At 35.5% G+C, this 21,848-nt stretch overlaps 1 protein-coding gene across 1 annotated transcript in view; it reads left to right on the top strand.

Annotated features, from left to right (window-relative positions):
• Positions 1-21,848, top strand: part of LOC149939319 (multidrug resistance-associated protein 1-like) — a 29,888-nt gene that overhangs the window by 7,205 nt on the left and 835 nt on the right. Inside the window, exons 5-25 of the mRNA XM_090179113.1 lie at positions 673-813; positions 885-946; positions 2,083-2,226; positions 5,060-5,230; positions 5,293-5,467; positions 6,187-6,441; positions 7,251-7,454; positions 8,146-8,292; positions 8,365-8,452; positions 8,514-8,701; positions 10,526-10,702; positions 12,904-13,071; positions 13,503-13,723; positions 14,061-14,160; positions 15,147-15,683; positions 16,059-16,258; positions 17,536-17,662; positions 19,184-19,285; positions 19,405-19,551; positions 20,086-20,411; positions 20,753-20,947. Coding sequence (XP_090035239.1) covers positions 673-813; positions 885-946; positions 2,083-2,226; positions 5,060-5,230; positions 5,293-5,467; positions 6,187-6,441; positions 7,251-7,454; positions 8,146-8,292; positions 8,365-8,452; positions 8,514-8,701; positions 10,526-10,702; positions 12,904-13,071; positions 13,503-13,723; positions 14,061-14,160; positions 15,147-15,683; positions 16,059-16,258; positions 17,536-17,662; positions 19,184-19,285; positions 19,405-19,551; positions 20,086-20,411; positions 20,753-20,947 — 3,875 coding nt within the window. The remainder of the gene's footprint in view (positions 1-672; positions 814-884; positions 947-2,082; positions 2,227-5,059; positions 5,231-5,292; positions 5,468-6,186; positions 6,442-7,250; positions 7,455-8,145; positions 8,293-8,364; positions 8,453-8,513; positions 8,702-10,525; positions 10,703-12,903; positions 13,072-13,502; positions 13,724-14,060; positions 14,161-15,146; positions 15,684-16,058; positions 16,259-17,535; positions 17,663-19,183; positions 19,286-19,404; positions 19,552-20,085; positions 20,412-20,752; positions 20,948-21,848) is intronic.

The raw sequence follows: 21,848 nt of genomic DNA, 5'->3' as shown, positions 1-21,848 counted from the left end.
CGCTTTAGCGCCTGCTGCCGTCGGAAGAGGAAAATTCAGAAATTGTCTCCCCCCCCCCCCGCCCGTAAAACTTTCAGCGTAAAGGCTCGTGACGCTCGTCCAATGAAATTCGTACACAACACGTTAGCGTGTTTAAAGGCTAGCTGCGTTCTCCTTGTGTTTGTTGCTCCTAGCTTAAACATTACGAACGGAAATTGCATCGGTTTAACAGTGGAAAATTGTTTTTTTCAAACCACAAGGGGTCTGTTCACAAATAACATGAGCCTTTCGTCACCCTTACCCCATTGTTACGAAGAGTAGCATTGGAAAGACCCCCATAAAATATCTAAACCTTAAAATCATACTTCGTTAGAACTAATCGTACTTCAACAATTGAGACTAGCAGTACTAAATTGCAAATAAATAAAAACAATTGATACTTATGATGTGTGACGTAACATTTAAGCACACCACTTTCTCCCTGTAATATTAAGTTACGCTTCTTCAATCCCCTGTCTCCCCTTTACTGCGTTATGTAATTTATGAGTGGCTCTTACTTCTTAAATTTCGTCAAAGCCTTTTTATACTATTCTACAGATTTTCGTAAGTTAACGTAGCTGTGTAATATTACTATTACCAAAAGTAGTCCACTTAAAAAATACACATTTAATGATTTTTCTGATACCTTTGCAGGGTGTTATTTCAAATCCAGTAGCTTTTGCTCTAAGTGCATGCGAGTACCTTTCAGTTTGCGCAATGTTCATTTGCTCCTTCATATCAGACAAATCACCGATGTATCACAATCCAAAAGTTGAAGGTGATTTAAGTAAAATAGTAAGTTTACAAGAGCAAAAATGTGGTTTAAAATATACCCATGTACTTACATAAAATATTGCTTCTGGCAGGAAAAGTCTCCGGAAGAAGATTCATCATTCATTTCTAATCTGGTCTACTCTTGGATTAATGAGTAATTTTAGTTTCTGAACTATTAATTGCCAACTAATTTAGATTATATCTATAGCACTGACTACGGTTACATGGAGCTCGGAGCGTCGACGTAAGGAAACGTCGACGTTTATTTTTCTCATGTAACCGCACGAACGTCGACGTTCGGAGAGATACGTCGACTTAACGAAAACTACCTCGAACCGTCGATTTAACGCCTTACGTCGACGTTCGGCGCTGCATGTAACCTCTTTACGACGACGTTTCCTTGGCCAGTAGGGATTTTTCCTACCGCATATCCGACTGTTCTGAAATAAATTCGTTTTAATTGTTTTTTTTTTAATATTATTTACTATTTATATATATTTTTATATTTTTATAATATTTTTATAAATATTATTTTGTATACTTAATTTTATTTCCTATTAATTTATAAATAATTTCAAATAATTAATATTTATAATAAACTAATCAACGTATGAAAGATGTCACTGACAATTGGATACAATTATGTATTTATTTGAATGTAGTATGTCGTTTTAATTGTGGAATTGGTCTGTCGACTGTTGACAGAACACAATTTTCCCAATAACCAAAGCATAAGATATGATAATTATTAAAATTGACAAAATTTTTGCGTGATTTTAAATTCTTTTGAAACACATTTTCAAATGAAGCGAAGACTATTTTGAACAAGTTTTAAAAAGATAACCAACATCTGACAATTAGTGTAGTTTCTTGTGATTCTAAAATACATCAAGAGAAAGATTTCACGTTGATTAATCATGCTAACAATTATCCCTTTTAAATTTATTATAACGATAATATAAAAAAAATTAATTGTTTTATACTTCGTGAGAATAGCTATGTTGAGATGATCCGTGGGCAGCAACGTTGAATGTAACCCTGGCACAAAATCGGGAGATACGTTTCAGGGAACCAACGACAACCCTGGATGATATGATTTTGTTTATGGGGAAGCTTACTGTCAGGTGGATTTGGAGTAACATAGTAACTCTCGTTACGTTAAACTAAATATCATCTTGATAGTATTAAAAAGTATTGTCAAAAGTTCCAACTCTAGAAAACCCAAAATAACGAAAAATTAAATCTTTGTATCTTTAAAATATATTAATTTCCATGTTTTGTCGATCTTAGCCTAATATCAAAAGGACACAAAAAGACGTTTAAAACATCAGATGTGTTCGCCTTAAGGGACAATTTTCGTTCTAAATCAACCAATAAAAGGCTTGAGAGTAACTTTATTGGAGCAAAGAATTCATTGCAACTGACTAATTTCAGGTAATAAATTTTTATTTATGAAAATGCTAAATACGCGCTCTTGGCGCAACGTCCTAAAACTTATTAACCAAGTCATATTACCCATCGTGCTGTAAGGTTGTATTGAAATTTCTTTGGCGGGACATTCTTCTACGTTCTAGATTGTCGTGCCACGAGTGAGTATTTAGAAAAGCTCGACAGTCCTTGCTAGGGTTATACTTCCTTAAGGGACTTAAAATTTATGTTTAATCGAGCTTGATATTACTTAATCAAACCGTGAGAAACGTTCTTCCGCATTTTCGAAAAAACGGTTCAAAGGACAATATGAAAGTTTATCGAATGTTTAAACCCCCGGGTTTCCATTTAGAAAAATTGTTCAAGTTAATTATATATTTCTAGTAGTTATACAAAATCCGTAAGTTTTTAACATTCTTCGAAAGACAAGAGGCAAAGTGGCTCTTTAGTGGGATAACTTTAAATGACCCAAATAAAAAGAACCACAACTTCTGAAAGGGAAAAGTTAAGATACTTCCATAAGTAACGTAATTCCAAATGTACGACAATTAGCCAAATTTGTCGTCAAACTGATTTCAGAGTTATTGAGCAAACCAGAGTCTAAATATGCCCAAGTCGAAATATTCTTCTATCAAGGACGATAATACATGTATACTACACAGTTCAATTGCAAGTACAAATCTTAACTGGGAAGAGAGTGTCAGTCTCGGTAAGAAAATTAGCAAGAAAACATACTTATTTTTATTATGCTAAGTATTTCGCTAAGAGATTTTCACGGAGGGACGTCATCGGCAAAAAAAATATTCCCCGGCGAGGCGCTGTCACAGCCAAAGCTGGCGCGCAGATGGGAAAGTATTCGCAGTGACGGCTAAACAACTTCCCGGGTGACCTTGCTTTAGCCTCAACTCGAGCCGAATTACCATTTGGCAAGTTTCACGCGCTTATTCAGTAAATAAATTGACATTTCTGAGAAATAAACAATGATACTTAGTAAAAGTTATTATAATCAATCAGGCTAATAACTCGATGCCCAATCCTAAGCCAAAAGTCTGCTAACGACTTTCAATACCTTTAAATCAAGTGTCAGGGTGACATTTCGTGGTAACAAACACAGAAGGAGAACGCAGCTAGCCTTTACACGCCCATTTCTCGCGTACAATTTTCATAGGACGCGCCTTTTGGCACAGCATTAAGGCGGATGCACACATAGCCTACACGCGTGAAATTTCGCTGGCAAATCGTGTCGCGTTGCGTGACTTAAATAGAATGGAAGTCATGGCGCATGGGCACGTGCGCGAAATCGCTTGCAAACCGTATGTGTGTTTGGGCCTTTATACGAGCGGGGTGAGACATATTCTGAACTTCGCTCGATTACTAGGGCCTAAGGTGGTGCCTTAGGTATAATCCTAGCTAGCTTAGTATTATTTATTTATTTATTCCTCTTCCTACGGTGGCTGGCGCTAAACCGTCTAGCCAATGAGAAATGTACACATGAAAAAGCGCGTCTAAAAATGCGTGACGCTCTCCTTGTAAGGGGTGTGTTTGTTGCTTCTAGGTGGCAAGTGCTGCGTGACACGTGAGCCAACAGCTCCTAACACTTAATATTGTTAATACCTTTAACCTCAACTTATGGTACAATATTATATGCTTTTGCTACATTGTAAACATTGCTTTTCATATAAAAAAAATATGTTTATGTTTCAGCCTATACTAAAGAGAGGGTCCAAGTTAAAATAATAATGGACAAAGACATTCGTTGAAATAAAAGCCGTTTAAAGCAAATTTCTTTAATTAAGGTTTCACTGCGCAACAGGAATTGAAAAGAACCGGCGATAATCGCAACGAAATATGTATGTTCTAGGTTAACTGTTTTTTCTCAGTCCCCCTGGTATGAAAAATGTTTCATTGATAAAAGATATTTGTTATTGTAACTATTCCCGCTCTTTCAAAATATATTTAAAGAGCACTCAACGTTGGACGGCTTTTGTCGAACACCATCGTCAATTTTCATACATTAATCAACTAGGCTCGCCAAAAAGTACTTCAAACCACAGATCTCTTCACTGAATTCTTGTTTTAACTTTTTTTCTCCATGGCAACGCGGAGCTTAACGGAATAAGACTACAAGCTATTTCTTGATTAGTAACCATGTTGTCTTTGGGTCCAGAATACAACCCATTCCGCTTTGTGGCGTTCATGACACAAATTAAAAGAAAAATTTGCGTTGAGTATTAATAATTCATGGTAATTGTGATGACAACCGACTTCTATCGTGGTTTGATCAGTAAAATGTAAAGATCAGTGGTGCAATGTTTTTATCTTAATACTAGTTTATTTGTTTGTATTTATCTCAATTTTTAATGGTTACTTGGCTTTTTCTCGCTCCCATTCAATTTCGCCTTTGCACGATAAGTAGTGCCATTCTAACGGTGTATTTTAATTAAATCTTAGCTTGATATCAATTTGAAAAGATCTTACCTCGATCGCTCAAATTAAATGACGTAGTGATTACCGAGTCGTGATTACGCATGGCTTTGTCTAATACAAAATGACAGATTAATAGTGCCAAAAATCTAGTTCGTTATACTTAAGGAGAATGACTACGTTGAGAAGGTTTTAGCGTTGTTACTAATCCGTGCCATGGTCGAAAAGTAAGCTCGTTACCCTTTAAGAGTAACTAAATCAACTTGGTATCTCATGGGTTTTCTGAAACATTCCTTCGACCATGACGCCCACGAATCATCGCAACATTATTTCAAAGTAAAAATAAGTACACGCTTCATACACATATCTTGACGAACTCATAATAGAAACAACGGCTTATGTCTCTTTCATGCAGCAAATCAAATGATGAAGAAGAAGAAAAGAATCTCAACAATCTTGTTCGAAGAAAACGAAATGTGAACGTTGGTTTTGCTCTAATCAAAGCATTTGGTCCGTTCTTCTTTTTCCCAGCCATTGTCCAGTTGATGGCGGATTTGTTAGCTTTCGCAAGCCCTATTTTGATTCAGTAAGACATTAAAGCTCTCGCTATCTGACCACAATAAACAGCAAAACACTAATATCATTTAGGTTGTTGATTGGATTTGCATCCAGTGACGAGCCACTTTGGAAGGGTCTCTTTTACGCGACTCTTCTCTTCTTGTCCGATTCCCTGATGAATCTGTGCACAGAGTATCGAATGAAAGGATGCATCGACCTTTCGTCTCGAATTAGAACTTCCATATCCGCTTCAATCTACAAAAAAGTAATTACCACACGAAATGACCATATAAATCACTATTTAGAAATAAGATTTATGAAAAATGTTTTAGAATAATATTGGACAATACTGTTTTTAGAAACCATAATTATAAAAAAATTGATACTATTTTTTTTAAGGAAAAATGGTTTTGAAAAAAAGATATTTTGTAAAAACAATTGTATACTGAAAGTATTTTTCTTTCCCAATGGAAAGTAACCAAAATATATCAAATGCTTTCATTATGGTTTAAATTCTAAATTCAACATTTGATTACACAAAAATTATAACCCAATTACAAATCCTCAAAAACAAGTTTACAAAAATGTCTACAGTTCCAAAATGTTTCTATTATTCTTTAAAATAATCAGATGGGGGTAATTGAAAAATGATAATTATATTTAAACTTAAAGTAATTTGAACCAGGCTGGGGTGGCATTTATTGAGACACTCCTGCAAATTCTTAGAATGAAACATCATTAAATCTCAGAACCAAATAATTTCTTGAAATGTAGATTATTTACTTCTTATTGTGCTCATGTGACCTCAATTCGCTCTTCACGAGAGTGATAAAATAAATCGAGATATTATGCAGGGATCGTTAGCAATTATGCTAAGACCGTGACTATTGATTTTGAAAGGGGTTCAAAAATCAAAAGAACAGAGCTTTACCGAGAATCTGAACACTGCAACTTTATAACTTGATCCTTTAAACTATTTCGCAGGCCTTAAGGCTTTCAAGGTCCGGAGGACAGGATGTAAGTACCGGAGAGTTATTGAATTGCATGGCGGTGGATTCTCAAGCATTCGGATTATTTTTAATGGAGATCCATTGGTTGTGGAGTGCTCCCCTACAAGTCGCAATTGCAATAACTCTGCTGTGGAAGACCTTGGGCATATCAGCATTGGCAGGATTGGCTGTTATACTTCTCATTCTACCACTCAATCATATTATAGCAAAGCGTGAAAAGGAACAGAAGGTATTTTAGAAACTGTTCTTGATTTCCTTTTATTACAGAAGATTCCGTCTATAATTTTGATCCGTAAGTGTGTCAGTTAGTTGGCATAGCTATGTCATGGTAGCCTCTTCGTGCCACGCGAGCCAACAGCTTCCTAAACTAACTGTGACCGCTAACCTCATACAGGTTTTATGGAAAGGGACAGTCGAATAACTCAGGTAAAACCTATTTAGTCAGTGGGGAGATACCTTTTCAACTCAACGCGGAAGGAGTTGTTCTAGGTTTCCACCTAGTTTCGCAATCTGGCATACAACCCGGCTACTCTTGCCACACCGAAAAAAGCTAACCACTAAGCCACTTTCATCATATCCAAGAAATAAACGATTCTATCGAGAAAGGCATTTTTCTAAAAAAACAATAATCAGGTTCTTCGTCGAGCTTACGATAATGAAGAAACAAATATATGATTTACTCGAGAGGCTAACCACTCTTTTAAAGTCTGTACACCGGATTACGCTTAGATTAGCACCGCCAAAGGCAGGGACTTCAAAGATTACGCGTAATCCCATTAGTACAGTCAAAAGTACGGCTCTGTACACCGATGACGTGGAGTGATCAGCCCCTCGGATTTACTCTGCAGTCCAACAAAAATACACGATCATTCTTGAAATGAGTGTCTGTAAATATTTATCCCACGCAAATATGTAATAATATTTATAAACTCTTATCCATTGTTTACAATATTTTAAAGAATTTAAAATTCGATAGTTATTTCTGATATCGTTTAAATACATTTATCAAAATAATTATAACTGTTTTTAATTAAAAAGGAAAAGCGAATGCTTGTGACGGACAAACGCGTGAAGCTGATGAATGAACTGCTGAATGGGGTTCGAATCTTGAAGTTGTACGCCTGGGAGAAATCGTTTCTAAAATACGCCCAAAATCTGCGCGAAAAAGAAGCGGTGCACTTGAAGAAATTGGCACTCATGACTGCCAGTTTCTTTTCAGTGTGGCATTTCGTCCCTCCTCTGGTAAGTACACCACTTAAATTTCAATGGCGCACGTTGACGCTGACGCTTTGTGACAAGCATTTTAATGTAGGCACATTCTTAGTGGGTGGTATGCCGACCATTTTATTCAGATTCCAGTTATCTCAAAATTTTGACATGGAACAAAGTTACTTTTCTAAGGGTTTTTGCAATAACCATAGTATGGAACTAGAAAAAAATAAAGGCAAAAATGTTTAACTTTTAAATCACTTATTTCCTAACAAGATCAATAATTATCATTTAGTCCACCCTATTAGTAATTGGAACTGTATGAACCATAAATTTTGAAATATGGTGCATGTAATATTTTATTAAAGTAATTAATATTAATATTTTACTGTCTTGACAGCCAGCCCTTTTAGATGGTATTTTGGGAAAGCAATCTCTTACGAAAATGACTCGATGTAATCACAGAAAATCCATTTTTAATCAAATTATCTTTCGATAAAATTGAATATACATTACATAGTATTTGGATCAAATAAAACATATTTTGGCTTGTAAATTTCGTTCAAAGTCGAATTCAGATCTGTCCAATTTTCAATTTAATTTGTTATTCAAATTTGATCGACCATTTCCGCAACGGTTTACTTTGATGACGACACGCTATCATTCATGCTGATTTTATAAATATATTCCTTTTAGTATATTTAATTATGTTTCTGGTTTACAGGTGTCTTTAGTTAGTTTTGCGGTATATTTATTCTCAGACGAATCTAATATCTTGACACCGTCGACCGCTTTCGTGTCACTGCGCTTGTTCGCTATAATCAACTGGCCACTGTCTCGTTTTCCAGAATTGATTTCATCGTTTGCATCGGTAAAAATTTTAGTCAAACGTAAATATTTCAAAAGTTTTTTCACATTAACAACCTTACCTGACTCATTTTAGGTGTACGTATCAGTGAGCAGAATCAATAAAGTGCTTCGTTGCGAAGAATTGGAAAATTATGTTGAAACTGATAAAGATGAAAGTGATGGTAGTAAAAGAAATTCAGTTCTTTAAAAACCATCGTATTTAAATTTATTTTTAATATTTAGCGATAAACATCAGTAGAGGTTCTTTTTCGTGGTATCTCGATTCTAGTCCCGTTTTAAGTAACATCAACTTGAAAATTCCCAGTGGAGCGTTGGTAGCAGTTGTGGGTAAAGTGGCTTGCGGGAAAACGTCTCTCTTGTCTGCTATCCTGGGCGACATGGAAAAGTTACATGGAAATGTTGCAGTTCGGGTGAGTTTTTAGATACCTATTTAATTAACAAATAAAGGTTGAACCGCTTCAATTTAATTTCACATGGTCGTTTTCGGTAGTTTAACTGCCCGCCAAAATTAATTTATCCTACAATTAAGGTTGAAACTAATTTTGCCACGTGCTCATGGATATTTATAAAGTATTTGTTTATCGTCAAAACATGGGCAGTGCTATTGCCGCATTTCTCAACATTAGGTCTGCCAGGCAAGCTCATCTAGCAGTGATTGTAGGTGGGGATTTGGCCAGAAAAAAACCTCCAATGTGCCTACTGTCCAGTGCTCGAAATGGACTTTTTCACGAACTGGAACGTGTTTCCTTTCAAAGCTTCCGATTATTCTTAAAAACGGGAGCTGTGCAATACAAAATAATCTTTACGAACCAGAACGATATGAGGGAATCTTTTACCAAACGGATCTGTGTTCCGGTGCATTTTGAGCATTGCTTCCGTCGTCTTTCACGTTTTGGAGAATGCTATCCCGCTTCTGAGTATGAAGGGGCCAGAAGGTTTTGTCAGATTTTCAATATGAAGATATGAACGATAAATCCTACTTATTTATCGGTTACAGTTTTAAGCAAATCATTCTATAAATTCAGTCAATGATGTCTCATTGCTTGCAATAATATTTCATTAATTATATGACTATATTTGAAAAATACTCACTAAGGTCACCTAACATGTAGCTGTGAACAAAAATTGGCTTTCTGGCGTCCATAAATAATCGTTCGTAGTTCGGCAGTACAGAACGTATTAGAAAATGCTGCCGCCAGCGTCAATCTCCCAAAGATAGTTCTAAAGTATGAACTTCTCTGTTAGGGTTATACTTCCTTCCATCAAAAATTAATAGTTGTTTCAAAAATTTACTGTCTTGTAATAAAAAAAAACATGATAGCAGTACTACTTCTAATGGTTTAATCAAAATGATTGCGTCTACAATTTGGTGTACAATTAAATTTGGCATTTTTGGTCTCTTGACTGGCAGGTTATGACGTTCGGGGTGGTTGAAGGTCACAAGACGAAGGAAATAGTGGCCGTTAACGTACTCCACAATTAGATTTCACCTTGATCTTTTTTAGATTTTTTGGCCAATAATCGAGCCGTATTGCTGGCTGTATATATAAAAATTATTTCCAAAATAAAAATTTTAACAGATGAAATTTTGTTTCGAGACGGTAAAAGATTTTAAACTGGAAATAATTATAGTTATAGCCTTTAAAAGTGACCGCCACATTTCTGGATCCACTTCAGTAACAAACTGTTGACCATGAGAAAGTGCTTGCTTATTTAGGGTCTTTCAAAAGGTTATGCAAAAATATTAAGGAGTTGTAGGGGGGTTAGTATACATGTTTTTCCCCCCATTTTCCTACTAGCCCCTGGAAGTAGGCTGCAACAAGCACAAAACCAAGCAGCAGGGAATTTAAATACTGTTTAACATTACTTTTTTACGCTGGTTACCTCGATTTGTTTAACCTATCACACGAACCCAAACCATAATGTTCGCATTTCCCTGCTGCTTGGTTTTGTGCTTGTTGCAGCCTACTTCCAGGGGCTAGTAGGCCACACTTCTAAGCTCTCTGGCACTCTTTTAACTCATCAGCAAAATTGGAAAAAATGGGCATACTTTTCAACTCACCCCTTACAACTCCTTAAAATTTTTGCATAACCTTTTGAAACACCGTGTATATACGACCATTCGGAGCTAATATTGAGACTAGCTTCTCAAGATCATTCTAAAATGTTGCAAAATAATCAATATTCACATTTTCATCTCAATTTTGAAATTTTCCAATTAATTTCCTGTGTAGGGCTCAATTGCGTACGTTCCTCAACAGGCTTGGATTCAGAACACTACTTTTAAGAACAATGTGTTATTTCAATGCGCGTTTGATCGACAAAAATTTGAGGATATTATCGAAGCCTGCGCGCTTGATGAAGACATCGACACCTTCCCGGCATTTGACGAGACTGAAATTGGAGAAAAGGTAAATCAGACGTCGATCCTCGAACATTGAGTTAGTAATAGTATCACTAGAGTTACATATAAGAGTTTGGAAATCAGGGATTTCCAAGAAAAATTCCTAAACTACAGTATTTTATATCATTACACGTTGGTCCTGACTATTTAAATTATTACAGTAGCTTCCACGTGGTCCGTGCTTTAATCAAGTGTTTTTTTCTATGAAGCTACTGGCTACTGCCGCTTGATCACCGAACTTCTGGAGAACCTTGCCACCGCGAAGCTAATAGTGAGAGCGCATGGTGATAAATTGTTTGGAACTGGTATACACGTGCCTTGAACTATACTTTCGACTACCTTATTTTTATTTTTCAGTGATAGCTCGGGTGGTAAAAGTGGTAAAGTTATGATTTTTTTATGGTGATACGTGTCATAGACCTACTTTAAACCTGGTATGGAACCACGTCAAGATATATTTTTTACTGGACGTTTTTACGATTGTACCTTTTTCTCTATAGGAAAAATGGTAAATCACGTTTAGCCCGGGTGGAAAAGGTGGTAAAGTTATGAATTTATTTATGGAGATACGTGTCATAGTACTTCCTAAAACCTCATATAGAACTATATCGAGATATTTGGGTTTTTTCAAAATTTTTTCTTCTGATTTGATCTTTCTTATATCGGATTTCTAATGCAACCACATATAAGCCTAATTGCGTGGTTTTATTGCGATAGATAAAAACATTTCACATTCTAGGTCTAACCCGTAGAATATGTACAAATAATGCAGTTACCCTAAATTTAAACGAATTATTTCAATATTTTAATATTAATGTTTTAAAATTATGAATTTATAATAATTGTAACTTTTTTATTAAGAAAAACCTATTGCATTAAGCATGTAATAAACTTAGACAATTTCAGTTGCATTTGAAGTTTTTGTTATTTATTGGGTAGACGTAATATTAAAATAGTTAAATAAAAGAACCTAGAAATTTAAGAAAAATATCTCGTTGTGGTTGTACATCAGGTTTTAATAAAGACTATGAAACGTATCACCATACCAAAAATTCATAACTTTACCACCTTTACCACCCGAGGTACACGTGATTTACCATTTTTTATTTGTAAAGTGGTGGAGATGCGGTGCAACTTAGAAAATTTCAATTTAAACACACCTACAAACAATTTTCGGAGCTGTATACCAATTCCGAAAAATTCGGGTGTTTTTGTAAGCATGCGCTCTCAATATAAACGTAACTGTTACTTGAGTGTAAAATTAGTAAAATATAATATCATTTATTATTTTAAATAAAAGAAATTTTATATATATTATAAACAACCATGACTAAAAGTTTAAAAAATAATAATTAGTAAAATATAAATGTCACCAATTCTTTGGTAGTGGCTCTACCTAAAGTTTATTCGAGATTTCGGGACTAGTAGAAGTAAGAAATCGACATAAGATCAAGTTACAGATTTGACCTCAAGTTTTATTCCATGGAAATCCGATATAAAAATCACCCGTAGTAATGTAACATATACGAGAGAAGTAACCAAAAGAAACGCACTTTTGAAGCTCAAGGCATTTAACAATTTTACCGCGGAAGTTAACACCGCATTACAGTTCAAAATATTCCGCTTTTATTACTTCACCAAACGATGCAAATTGTAAAAATTGAACTGTATAGGAATATACATATAAATCATAATTTCGTAATGAAAACGTTTTTGCTTAAAATCGCAATTTTGAAAATCAATCGGAGTAGGATGATAAATACTTATATCTGAGAGTTATATTATCTACTAATGGTAAATCACGTGTTTTAAAACCGGTTAGTTAATTTCCATACCACGAGAAGCTCTATTTAAAGGGAATATAACCTCAGGTATTTGGTGTGGAACACCAATGTTTGCAGCTCTGGCCACTATTCCCTTTGGCTTTAGAACAGTTTGGCGCCACTGTACAGGGTAATTTGAAAAATCGAAGGAATCTTCCGTAAAGATTGCTTTGCAGGTTATATTCCCTTTAACAGCAGGCTTTAGTGCTTTTATAAAACAGTTGAGGGATTAGAAATTAGTTTAAAATAACAAAATTAGCATCATTTTGAAAGTGAAAGGGTTATTACGATGCAATACACGGCTTTCTTGAAATCTTATTTTATAGTAGGTATAGAAAATTGATAAAGCTTTATTCATTGCATTATGTTAAATTTGTGTTATTAGGGAATAAATTTGAGCGGAGGTCAGAAACAGAGAGTGAGCTTAGCGAGAGCCATTTACTTGGACAGAGACATCTACTTGTTGGACGATCCACTCGGGGCAGTTGACGCCCACACCGCCAAACACATCTTCGAGAAAGTAATTGGACCGAATGGACTGCTGCGAGATAAGGTGTGAATTCCTTCGGAATATGTCATTTTTGTTGGTATTTCTTAGAAGCGATGCCTTTGTAAATAAATATCATCTAAATGGCGCTTTTGGCTTTAAATCTTGAAGCATATATTTAGCACGATTAAATGTACGCAACAGAGTTTGAATTGTATGAGCTTCTTATTGATTAATTTAACAAATACACTCTTTTTCGCGGTATTTTTTTGGGCGCGTCCATGTTTAGTTTTCCCCTTTCAGCCCCATCCTCCATTACGCTGGAGGCAGAGGCAATGGCCGACGAGTAAGAGGGGTAAAATAAAGCGCGAAAAAGAGTGTATAGATATAAAATTGACCGCGAAAATGTGTCATAATATTTTACTTTGGGATTTTGTTGATTTCTTCTAAAGTTTAAATAGAGAACATCAAACTAAATTCAGTTTGAATGTGTTTAGACTAGAATTCTTGTTACCCATAACGTCGATGTTCTTCGTGAAATGGATCAGATCTATGTGCTTCAGGAAGGTGCGATTTCTTTAAGTGGTGCTTACGAAGAAATTGTTTACAAAAACAAAACTCTGGCTGATGATTTGAATTATGAAGATTTTAAAGGAACGAAAGCTACGTCGGATCGAACGACCGAATATCATCCCAAATGGAGAAATATTAAAACTAAGTATTTTACGTTTTTTATATAATTTTGTGAAGAGAGTTTCGGCCTAATTTGGTTATCTGATTGTAGAAGAGAAATTACAAAACAAATAACGGGCTGTTAACATCTTTCGACATTTTAAGTTATTTTACACTCGCTTTATTAACGAAATAACTGAATTAAAAGACTTTAGATAGTTTTACGACCCTCGTTAATCTCTAGAATTATCCTGGACGATAATCAGAAAAATCGTTTAATTTCTCTAAGACGTCAGGGATAACCGCTTCTCTATTCATACAACGAAAATCCATTTGGGTTCTTTTTTAGTTATGCATTACTTTAATATATATCCTCTTACTAGGAATCAATCGTCTAGCCCTTGTGGTGAACACGAAAAAGATATATCTCGAAGAAAACCTGGAAATAAATTAATTTTAAAAGAGAAAATCAACATTGAATCAGTAAGTATTTGCACACAAACTATACATTACCAAAACGATTGCCAAAATAATTCCTTCGACGATGCCTTAGTTGGACGCAATATTTATAATTATGATAATTAAAACAATAATAATAATAATGAGCTAAGGTAATACCCAAAGCACCGCCACAGGTTCCAGTCAGGTAGCGACTTAAAGGTTCCTGTGCGTAGAAGCGTGGTGACCAGACTGTTTTGGTCGCTATATGTAGAAACAACTAGTGTTTTTAAATATTTCAATATTATTTAAGTGGAAAACTTGTTTAAATTTTAGTCCGTTGCACTCGTTTTGGAATATTTATATTAAATGTTGAGATTAATGTCAAATTTAACCAGTCTCTTCGCCTTTTCAAAATCAAGTCAGTTACGCATTATGGTTCAAACTAGTCCTCTGTTGCTTTAAAAGCGGGACATGTTGACTGTAGGGAGATAAATTCCAAAACTTTTCCCTTAGTGGCAATCGTTTCTGTTTCATTACTAATAGACAGGGGAACGCGTGTTTTGAACACGTGAAAGGAGAACTTGTGACTGAGTGTAGACGTAGCTGTATAGTGTACAAACATCTCTCCTACAGGTTCCCCTTACACATTTTGAACGATGGGTTAGGATTCACCATAATTAGCAAAATTGCAAACGACACATTACCGAAAAAAATCCACGACAATTTGGTTGGAACATAATAAAAACGGGCTTAATATTAAAAATCCGGATAAAACCCATAATATCCGGTTCTTACCAAACAAATCCACTAGGCTGGACATTTTATAAAAATTCAAAAAAATTTCCGACTTATGTAAGAGTGTACGGGCTACACAAAGTAAAAATGAACTCAAATTATTTTAAATAGAAGGCAGTAACTAACTACCTAAGTTTCAAAGCGTAACGTGGATAATTGTTTTAATTATTTTAAATACATTGAAATTTTGCAAATATTAATGAATATTTATTGAAATTTACATTTATTTTTAGACATCATTTTCCTCGTGCAAGGAATATGCCCAACTTCTTGGAAAGGTTTGGTGCCTAATTATACTCTTCACTCTATTATCATTCAATGTTACTTTGATCCTTACGAACTACTGGCTAGTTTTGTGGAGTGAAGATTCCATAAGCGCCTTTGGAAATTACACTCGATCCGAGACCTCAAGGATGACTATGAGGATTTCAGTCTACGGTAGCTTAGCAATGGCACAAGGAGTTCTAATTTTCATCGCGATCATTCTATTCCTCGTAAGAGGGTTGCGAGCCTCAATGAAAATACATCTCCAGCTGTTGTCGAAAGTTTTGAAGTCGCCGCTGTCTTTCTTCGACACCACTCCAGTTGGTCGAATACTCAACCGCTTCTCAAAAGACGTACAAGAAACAGACCAAACTATACCTCATTCGCTTTATTATGTTATTAACTTGGCACTGAAAGCAATTTCATTTGCTATCGCAATTGCCATTGTAGTTCCAACCTTTCTGCTGGGTTTCATAATCTCAACAATTCCGGTTTTTCTCATTCAGGCAAGTATATGTTTTAGAAAACAGGTTTATCATATCTGATCAGATAAAATGTATTAGGCTTTTCTGGATTCGTTAATTGATATGATTTTTAATTTAAATATCCGTTAATCTTACAGCTATCAATAATTACAGATTCGGTTTATGGAAATCTGATTTTTTATTTTTGTTCAATTTACTGAGAACGAGCTATCTGCAGATAGTAAAAAATTAATCTAACCTGATTTCGATTTAATTGTTAGACATTATAACAGATAACACATCGTGGTTGGAAACACTAGGCGGGTTAATGCTAAATGTGTTCACGTATAACATTAGTTCAGAATTTCTTTACATACAAATATTTTAATCCAAATTTATCCATTTTACTCTTATTAGCGTTACTACGTTCGATCAAATCGCCAATTGAAAGGCCTTTCCGCTACTACAAGTTCTCCTGTGTTCACCCATTTCGCCGACACTCTGGCTGGTCGAAGTGTCATCAGGTCATTGGGAGCGACCGAACTTTTCACTGACAGGGCGCATGCGCTTCTAGACCAAAATGAGTCAATGACTTACCATTTACAAATATCAATGAGGTAACGTTAGGAGAACGAGTGTTATAGCAATCTTTTCCCCCATATCTGTTATTTGTCATCTAAATATGCTCTATATAGGGAATATGTCAGTTAATTTTACATTCTAGGTCGTAACATATTAAGGGTGGGGTGGCAGAATAATTTTGCACTTTTGCCTCGCAGCAAGAGGAGCCGGGTTCGATCGGACCTTGTGGCCCTGGGTGATACTCGAAAGAGCTTCTTTCCCTTTGATTTCACAAGTTCTCTCCCCACTGGTTGAAGGGGTTGTGCCCCGACGTCTTCGATTCTCTCGCTCCATAAAAGCTTGAGGTTTTTAAGTATCATATCCGGTCATTAGGAGCCACCGACCTTTTCGCTGATAGGGCTCACGTGCTATGAGACCTAAATGAGTCAATGACCTATCATTTGCCAATCACAATGAGGTTAACGTAGAATAACGAGTGTAACTTTATTTAAGTTGGTTTAGTGCAAATTCATTTCACGTTCTGCGTCGCACAAACTTTAATGGTGGTAAACTCGACAAAACACAAACTTGTTTATAAATCTTACGGACATCCGTCCCCTAAATATCAGTTTGCCTGCATTGTTTCTGCACCCCTAACATGAGTACTGTTATAAGCGCACAGCTGAAAAACTGAAGATTGATAGTGAATATTGGTTGTATATATAGTGACTTTTTGGTAAATACCAAATTTAAGATTCCTTAAATACGCTCCTTATTAAAATCTAATTTTATACCGACCGATTTACCGGTGAGTCGCGAACGGAGATTATATTTAGCACACCCAGCGATATAGTGTGAAAATGTGTCTTAGATTCAATGTACTGTTATAAATAAACATAGCCGGTCTCGGTTTGGGAGTCCAACATACTGAGGGAACGGGAAACCACACACTGACTAACAAATCCGAACTATAATGATTTACTTATGGGTCTTATAGGCAAAAAGCGAATTTGGGAAATTACACGAATACTCACGGAATGACACCTCAACATTTACCGATGAGATATTTTTAGTATTGATTCTAAGGCAAATTGTCATTGGAGTTTATGAACAAGCTTCTGTTCGGTTTAGAAATAATGTTGAGTGTTTGCCCCATGATTTCCAAACGTGAAACAACGCACTTGCGCATTTTTTTTCTGCCGGTAAAGAGAAAATGTCGGTTCATGATCTCTTTCGGGAATTATTTAGTCGCGTGTATTCTCTTTTTACCTGAATAGATTTTTGTTTATATTAAAATGATTTATAATTTATCATTTATTTTTTTCTTCTGAAGGTGGATGTCTATTAGAATAACTCTATTGGGAAGCATTTTGGTTTTCGTGGCTGCACTTTGTGGAGTTTTTGCGAAAGGAGAAATCTCTCCAGGTACCATCGGGTACATTTTGAACAATGCATATATGGTAAGATATACGTCTTTGAATACTCTAACCAAAAAATAAAATGTCATATTTAACGAACTACGTTCAGTTTGATTTAAGTAAAAAATAGTACTAAACCTATATCTACCTCGTTGCTCTGTACTGATTTACTCGCCGGCAAATTGGATCCAATCCTGTGGGTCATTCCTTTAGGATTCACCTAGTCATTCCACTATTTGTAGATGGATCTTAATAATTTTTGGCGCAATTGTCTCTATTCCTAAAAATATAATATAAGAAAATTTTTATGTTAATTTTAAAAACAATTATGGTAAAATTTTTAACGGTTCACTTGAAAGTCTCACACTCTGTCACGTAAAATACCAGTCACTTTTTTCAAATTTTAATTTATGCATTTTTTGAATGGTATTTTTTTGTTTCAAAATGCAAATATTTTTTAAATGTATTATGCACAATTTAAAAAAATCAATTATTAAAGCGCAAACATTTACCTTTTGGAAAAAGGGTCTAAAAGTATTCGAAATATGCAAAAATTATTTTTCTTAAAAGTTGGACCCTATGATAAAATACGTATTTTCTCATTCTTTGAACTGCAGTCCATTTCGGACCACTTTATGTTTGTTTCTACTTTGAGATTTAATTATCTTTCCATTCCTCTGGATTTTAACTACTAATGGACCTGTGCCACATTTTATTTTTTGTTTAACTTTATTTTGGATGAAAATAACCGGCACGGAATTCTCATTTTGAAACTCGGTGACGCGAATCGACCCAATCTCCCCAATCTCCCCAGCTTTGCCACTTGTTTCGAATGTTGAAACTTTGAAGGTTTACCCAGAAAGGTAAAAGTCACGAATCGGCACCTGCAAAAGGAGGGAGAGTGAGTCCCATTGTCGTTGTCAGAATCCCTCGCCTGGTCTATCATTCCACGACCATCACCGGATCGCGGAACTTGACCTTGAGGGTTATTGAGCGTTTTGCATCATAATTGTCCCCCTGCACAAATTTTTCAATATCTTAAAACATACAGCCTTAGCACGATAGCCCTATACCGAGCTAATAATCAGATTCTTCGCATTTTACTTCACTAAGTGCAAAAACTTCAAGAGAATCTCTTAAAAATTTGGTAAATTATTTTAAATTTCCTCCAGGTCCCGGAATATTTGTCAAGGCTGTTGGAAATCTCTAGGGTTTTGCTTTATAGTCTTCATAGAAACCCATTTAGAACTGTTTGCATCTTATATCTGCCAACCATAGTTTTAAGTGATATGAACCATTGCGATTTATTATAGTGGCGCGATTAAGGGAATCTTTATGGAATGGGCCAATCTACGTTTGTCAATCGTTTAAATAGGTGAAGAATGGCAGTTGAAAACAGCCAGTGCTAATTATATGGGGCCTTTTATTTTTGGATTAAGAAAATAACCACGAAAAATGACAGCCTAAGCGATAACCTTACTTTTTTTACACATAAGGTGGAATAAACCAAATGTACTTCATTGACAATTAACTGATCAGAATTTAATTTTGTTATTCTTACAGATGGGATACTTAACAAACTTTTGCTTGCTTTATCTTACTCAATTGGAAACATCATGCGTCTCTTTAGAAAGGATCTTTGAATATTTTCAACTGAAATCAGAGGTGTGTTTACCGACTTTCTGTTATGTATTTAAATAATTTATTGGTTGTTTCTATGAAACATGTACATCTCAAATCTTTGGCTGATTTTTTTCGACCCACTTTCTATATTTTATTTTTAGGCTGTTTGGGAAAAACCAGACTCAAGTTTATCAAAGTCGTGGCCCCAAGAAGGAAAAATACTATTTTGCCAATACACAACGAAATATCGGGAGGGTTTAAATTGTGTCCTAAACAACGTTTCATTTTCAATCAATTCCATGGAAAAGGTAGGATCTTGCGAATCGCTCTAAAATATTGCTTATTTAAGTTGGCAAGTTCCAAACTTGGGAATGTTCACCGAACCACGTATTGAGATATTTATTCTTGTTATGCTTAAAAAGATCTTTGACCATTAAAAGTTATTAGCTACTTGTACAAAAGTACTGAATAAAATGAAGAAAACAACGATAGTTAAAAGTGCACAAGAAAAAATTTTATTATTAAAAGTTAAGCCCGACTTTTAATAATAAAATTTTTTCTTGGGCACTTAAATTTATCGTTGTTTTCTTCATTTTATTCAAGATACTTGATTATAAATAACTTTAATTTATTCATTATTAAGTACTAAGAATGTTTATCCAGCCGTTAAGTCGATCTTGAAATGTAATTCCGACCAATTACTTTATCTTCCAATTTGTATCCAACCAGTTTCTCTATCTTGGAATGTTTACTGGGCTGTTTGGTCTGTTTTAGAATGTCTGCCCATATGTTTACTCTATTTTTAAATGTGAATCAGACCATTTACTCCGCGTGATTTGCAGGTGGGCGTGGTTGGTCGAACGGGGGCTGGAAAGTCATCATTAGCCTTGGCACTGTTCCGCATGATTGAGCCTGTGAGCGGGGAAATCATCATTGATGACGTCAACATCATGAGCCTGGGCCTGCACGAGCTGCGATCACGACTAACGATCATACCTCAAGATCCAGTCCTCTTCGCCGGAACTCTGCGTTTCAATTTGGACCCGTTTGAGAAACACGACGACGAGCAAATTTGGGCCGCGCTTGAGCAATCTCATTTGAAGCGCTTCATAATGGACTTTGAAAAAGGTCTTCATCATGAAATCGACGAAGGTGGTCAAAATTTGAGGTAATTAATCCAGCAATTCTTTAAAACCTTTAAATTTGGTTATTAAGTGCTCAAGCTTACCCTAATATCAAATTTTCTTAAGAAGGGTAAGTAGAGGGAAACCAATTTTTATCAAAAAATCCGTGAATAATATTTCATGCAAAAGCTTGGATTTAATTTTTTTCTGGAAAAATTAAACAGAGCAATTCGTCATTACTTTTATTTAAATTCGACTCATAATTCATCATTATTTAAATGAAACACAAAAAATACTAATTTTCGTTGTTCCATGTTTGAGGAATCTAGATATCGCGGTTTCAAGCGATATCATCTTATATTCCCCATTTAACGTATTTATTCAGTGTGGGTCAACGCCAACTGGTTTGCTTGGCCAGGGCTCTCCTGAGGAAAACTAAGATCTTGGTTCTGGACGAAGCAACTGCCTCTGTCGATTTGGAAACTGACGAACTCATTCAAACAACCATCAGGAGAGAGTTCGCATTTTGTACCATAGTGACCATTGCTCACCGTATCAATACTATTATGGATTATGACAGGTGAGGTGAAATATTTCTAATAATGCGAACGCAAAATGGTGTGTATTTGATTTTGATAAGGGTTGTAGCGAAATGGCTCATGGTGGGTTAAGATTTTAACTTTTTGGGAGAGCGAGTTCTATTAGGGTTTCTAGGAGTATCCCGACTTAAAAAGGTTATCAAAGTTTTAATTTAAGTTAAACCTGTTTGGTTTGGGGTCTTAAAAAGAAGTAATATTTACAATATACATTTTTAAGGGATGATAATAAATTACGCTAACGCCTAATAGTCGGAGAGACTATTAGGCGCTAGCATAAATTTTTTGTGTCTTATTCAACTTACTAAAAAGGTCCACGCGCACCTCAATATTTTAGTTTAAAAGGCTCGCGTATTTTTTATAATAGGGAGCTCAAGTGAAAAAGCTCGAGCCCGTTTATGCTAAAATATCAAGACACGCGTAGATCTTTTTAACAAGTTGAATAAGACATAAATATAGTTTATAGTCTATTGTGTGGTTTCCCGTTTTCGGGGAAATTTTTGGGCATGCCAGAAGGAGAGAGAAAGCCGTCGTGGAATAAACCCAAGATGTGGAAGTCGCCAGTGTGCCCAGTGTTCGTGACATGGCCGAGTTGACCACCCGCCGGGAATAATTCCTTTTAAGACTGGGAAGAGAGCATATTTCAACCCCTCTCATCATTACTTATTTTTTTAACGAATTACAACTGATTGACATCTCTGACAACTTACTTGACAGCTCTGACCGATTGAGTGATGCTTATTAACGATTTTCTTCTCAAGAACAGTCTGAGCCGTTGGTCAAACTGCCCACGCTGTCAATCCTCAAGACAAGTTCCGTTTTACGGGGGTCAAAATTCGCCTTTAAGCTGCGCAACTCTTCTCTTACCCCTCACCGGCAATTTAA

Source organism: Leiobunum rupestre, chromosome 6 (genome assembly GCF_980474605.1).
Source record: "Leiobunum rupestre chromosome 6, qqLeiRupe1.1.hap1, whole genome shotgun sequence".
In the NCBI taxonomy this organism is placed as follows: domain Eukaryota; kingdom Metazoa; phylum Arthropoda; class Arachnida; order Opiliones; family Sclerosomatidae; genus Leiobunum; species Leiobunum rupestre.
Note: the sequence above shows the minus strand (reverse complement) of the source record. Positions and strands in the feature narration are given on the sequence as shown.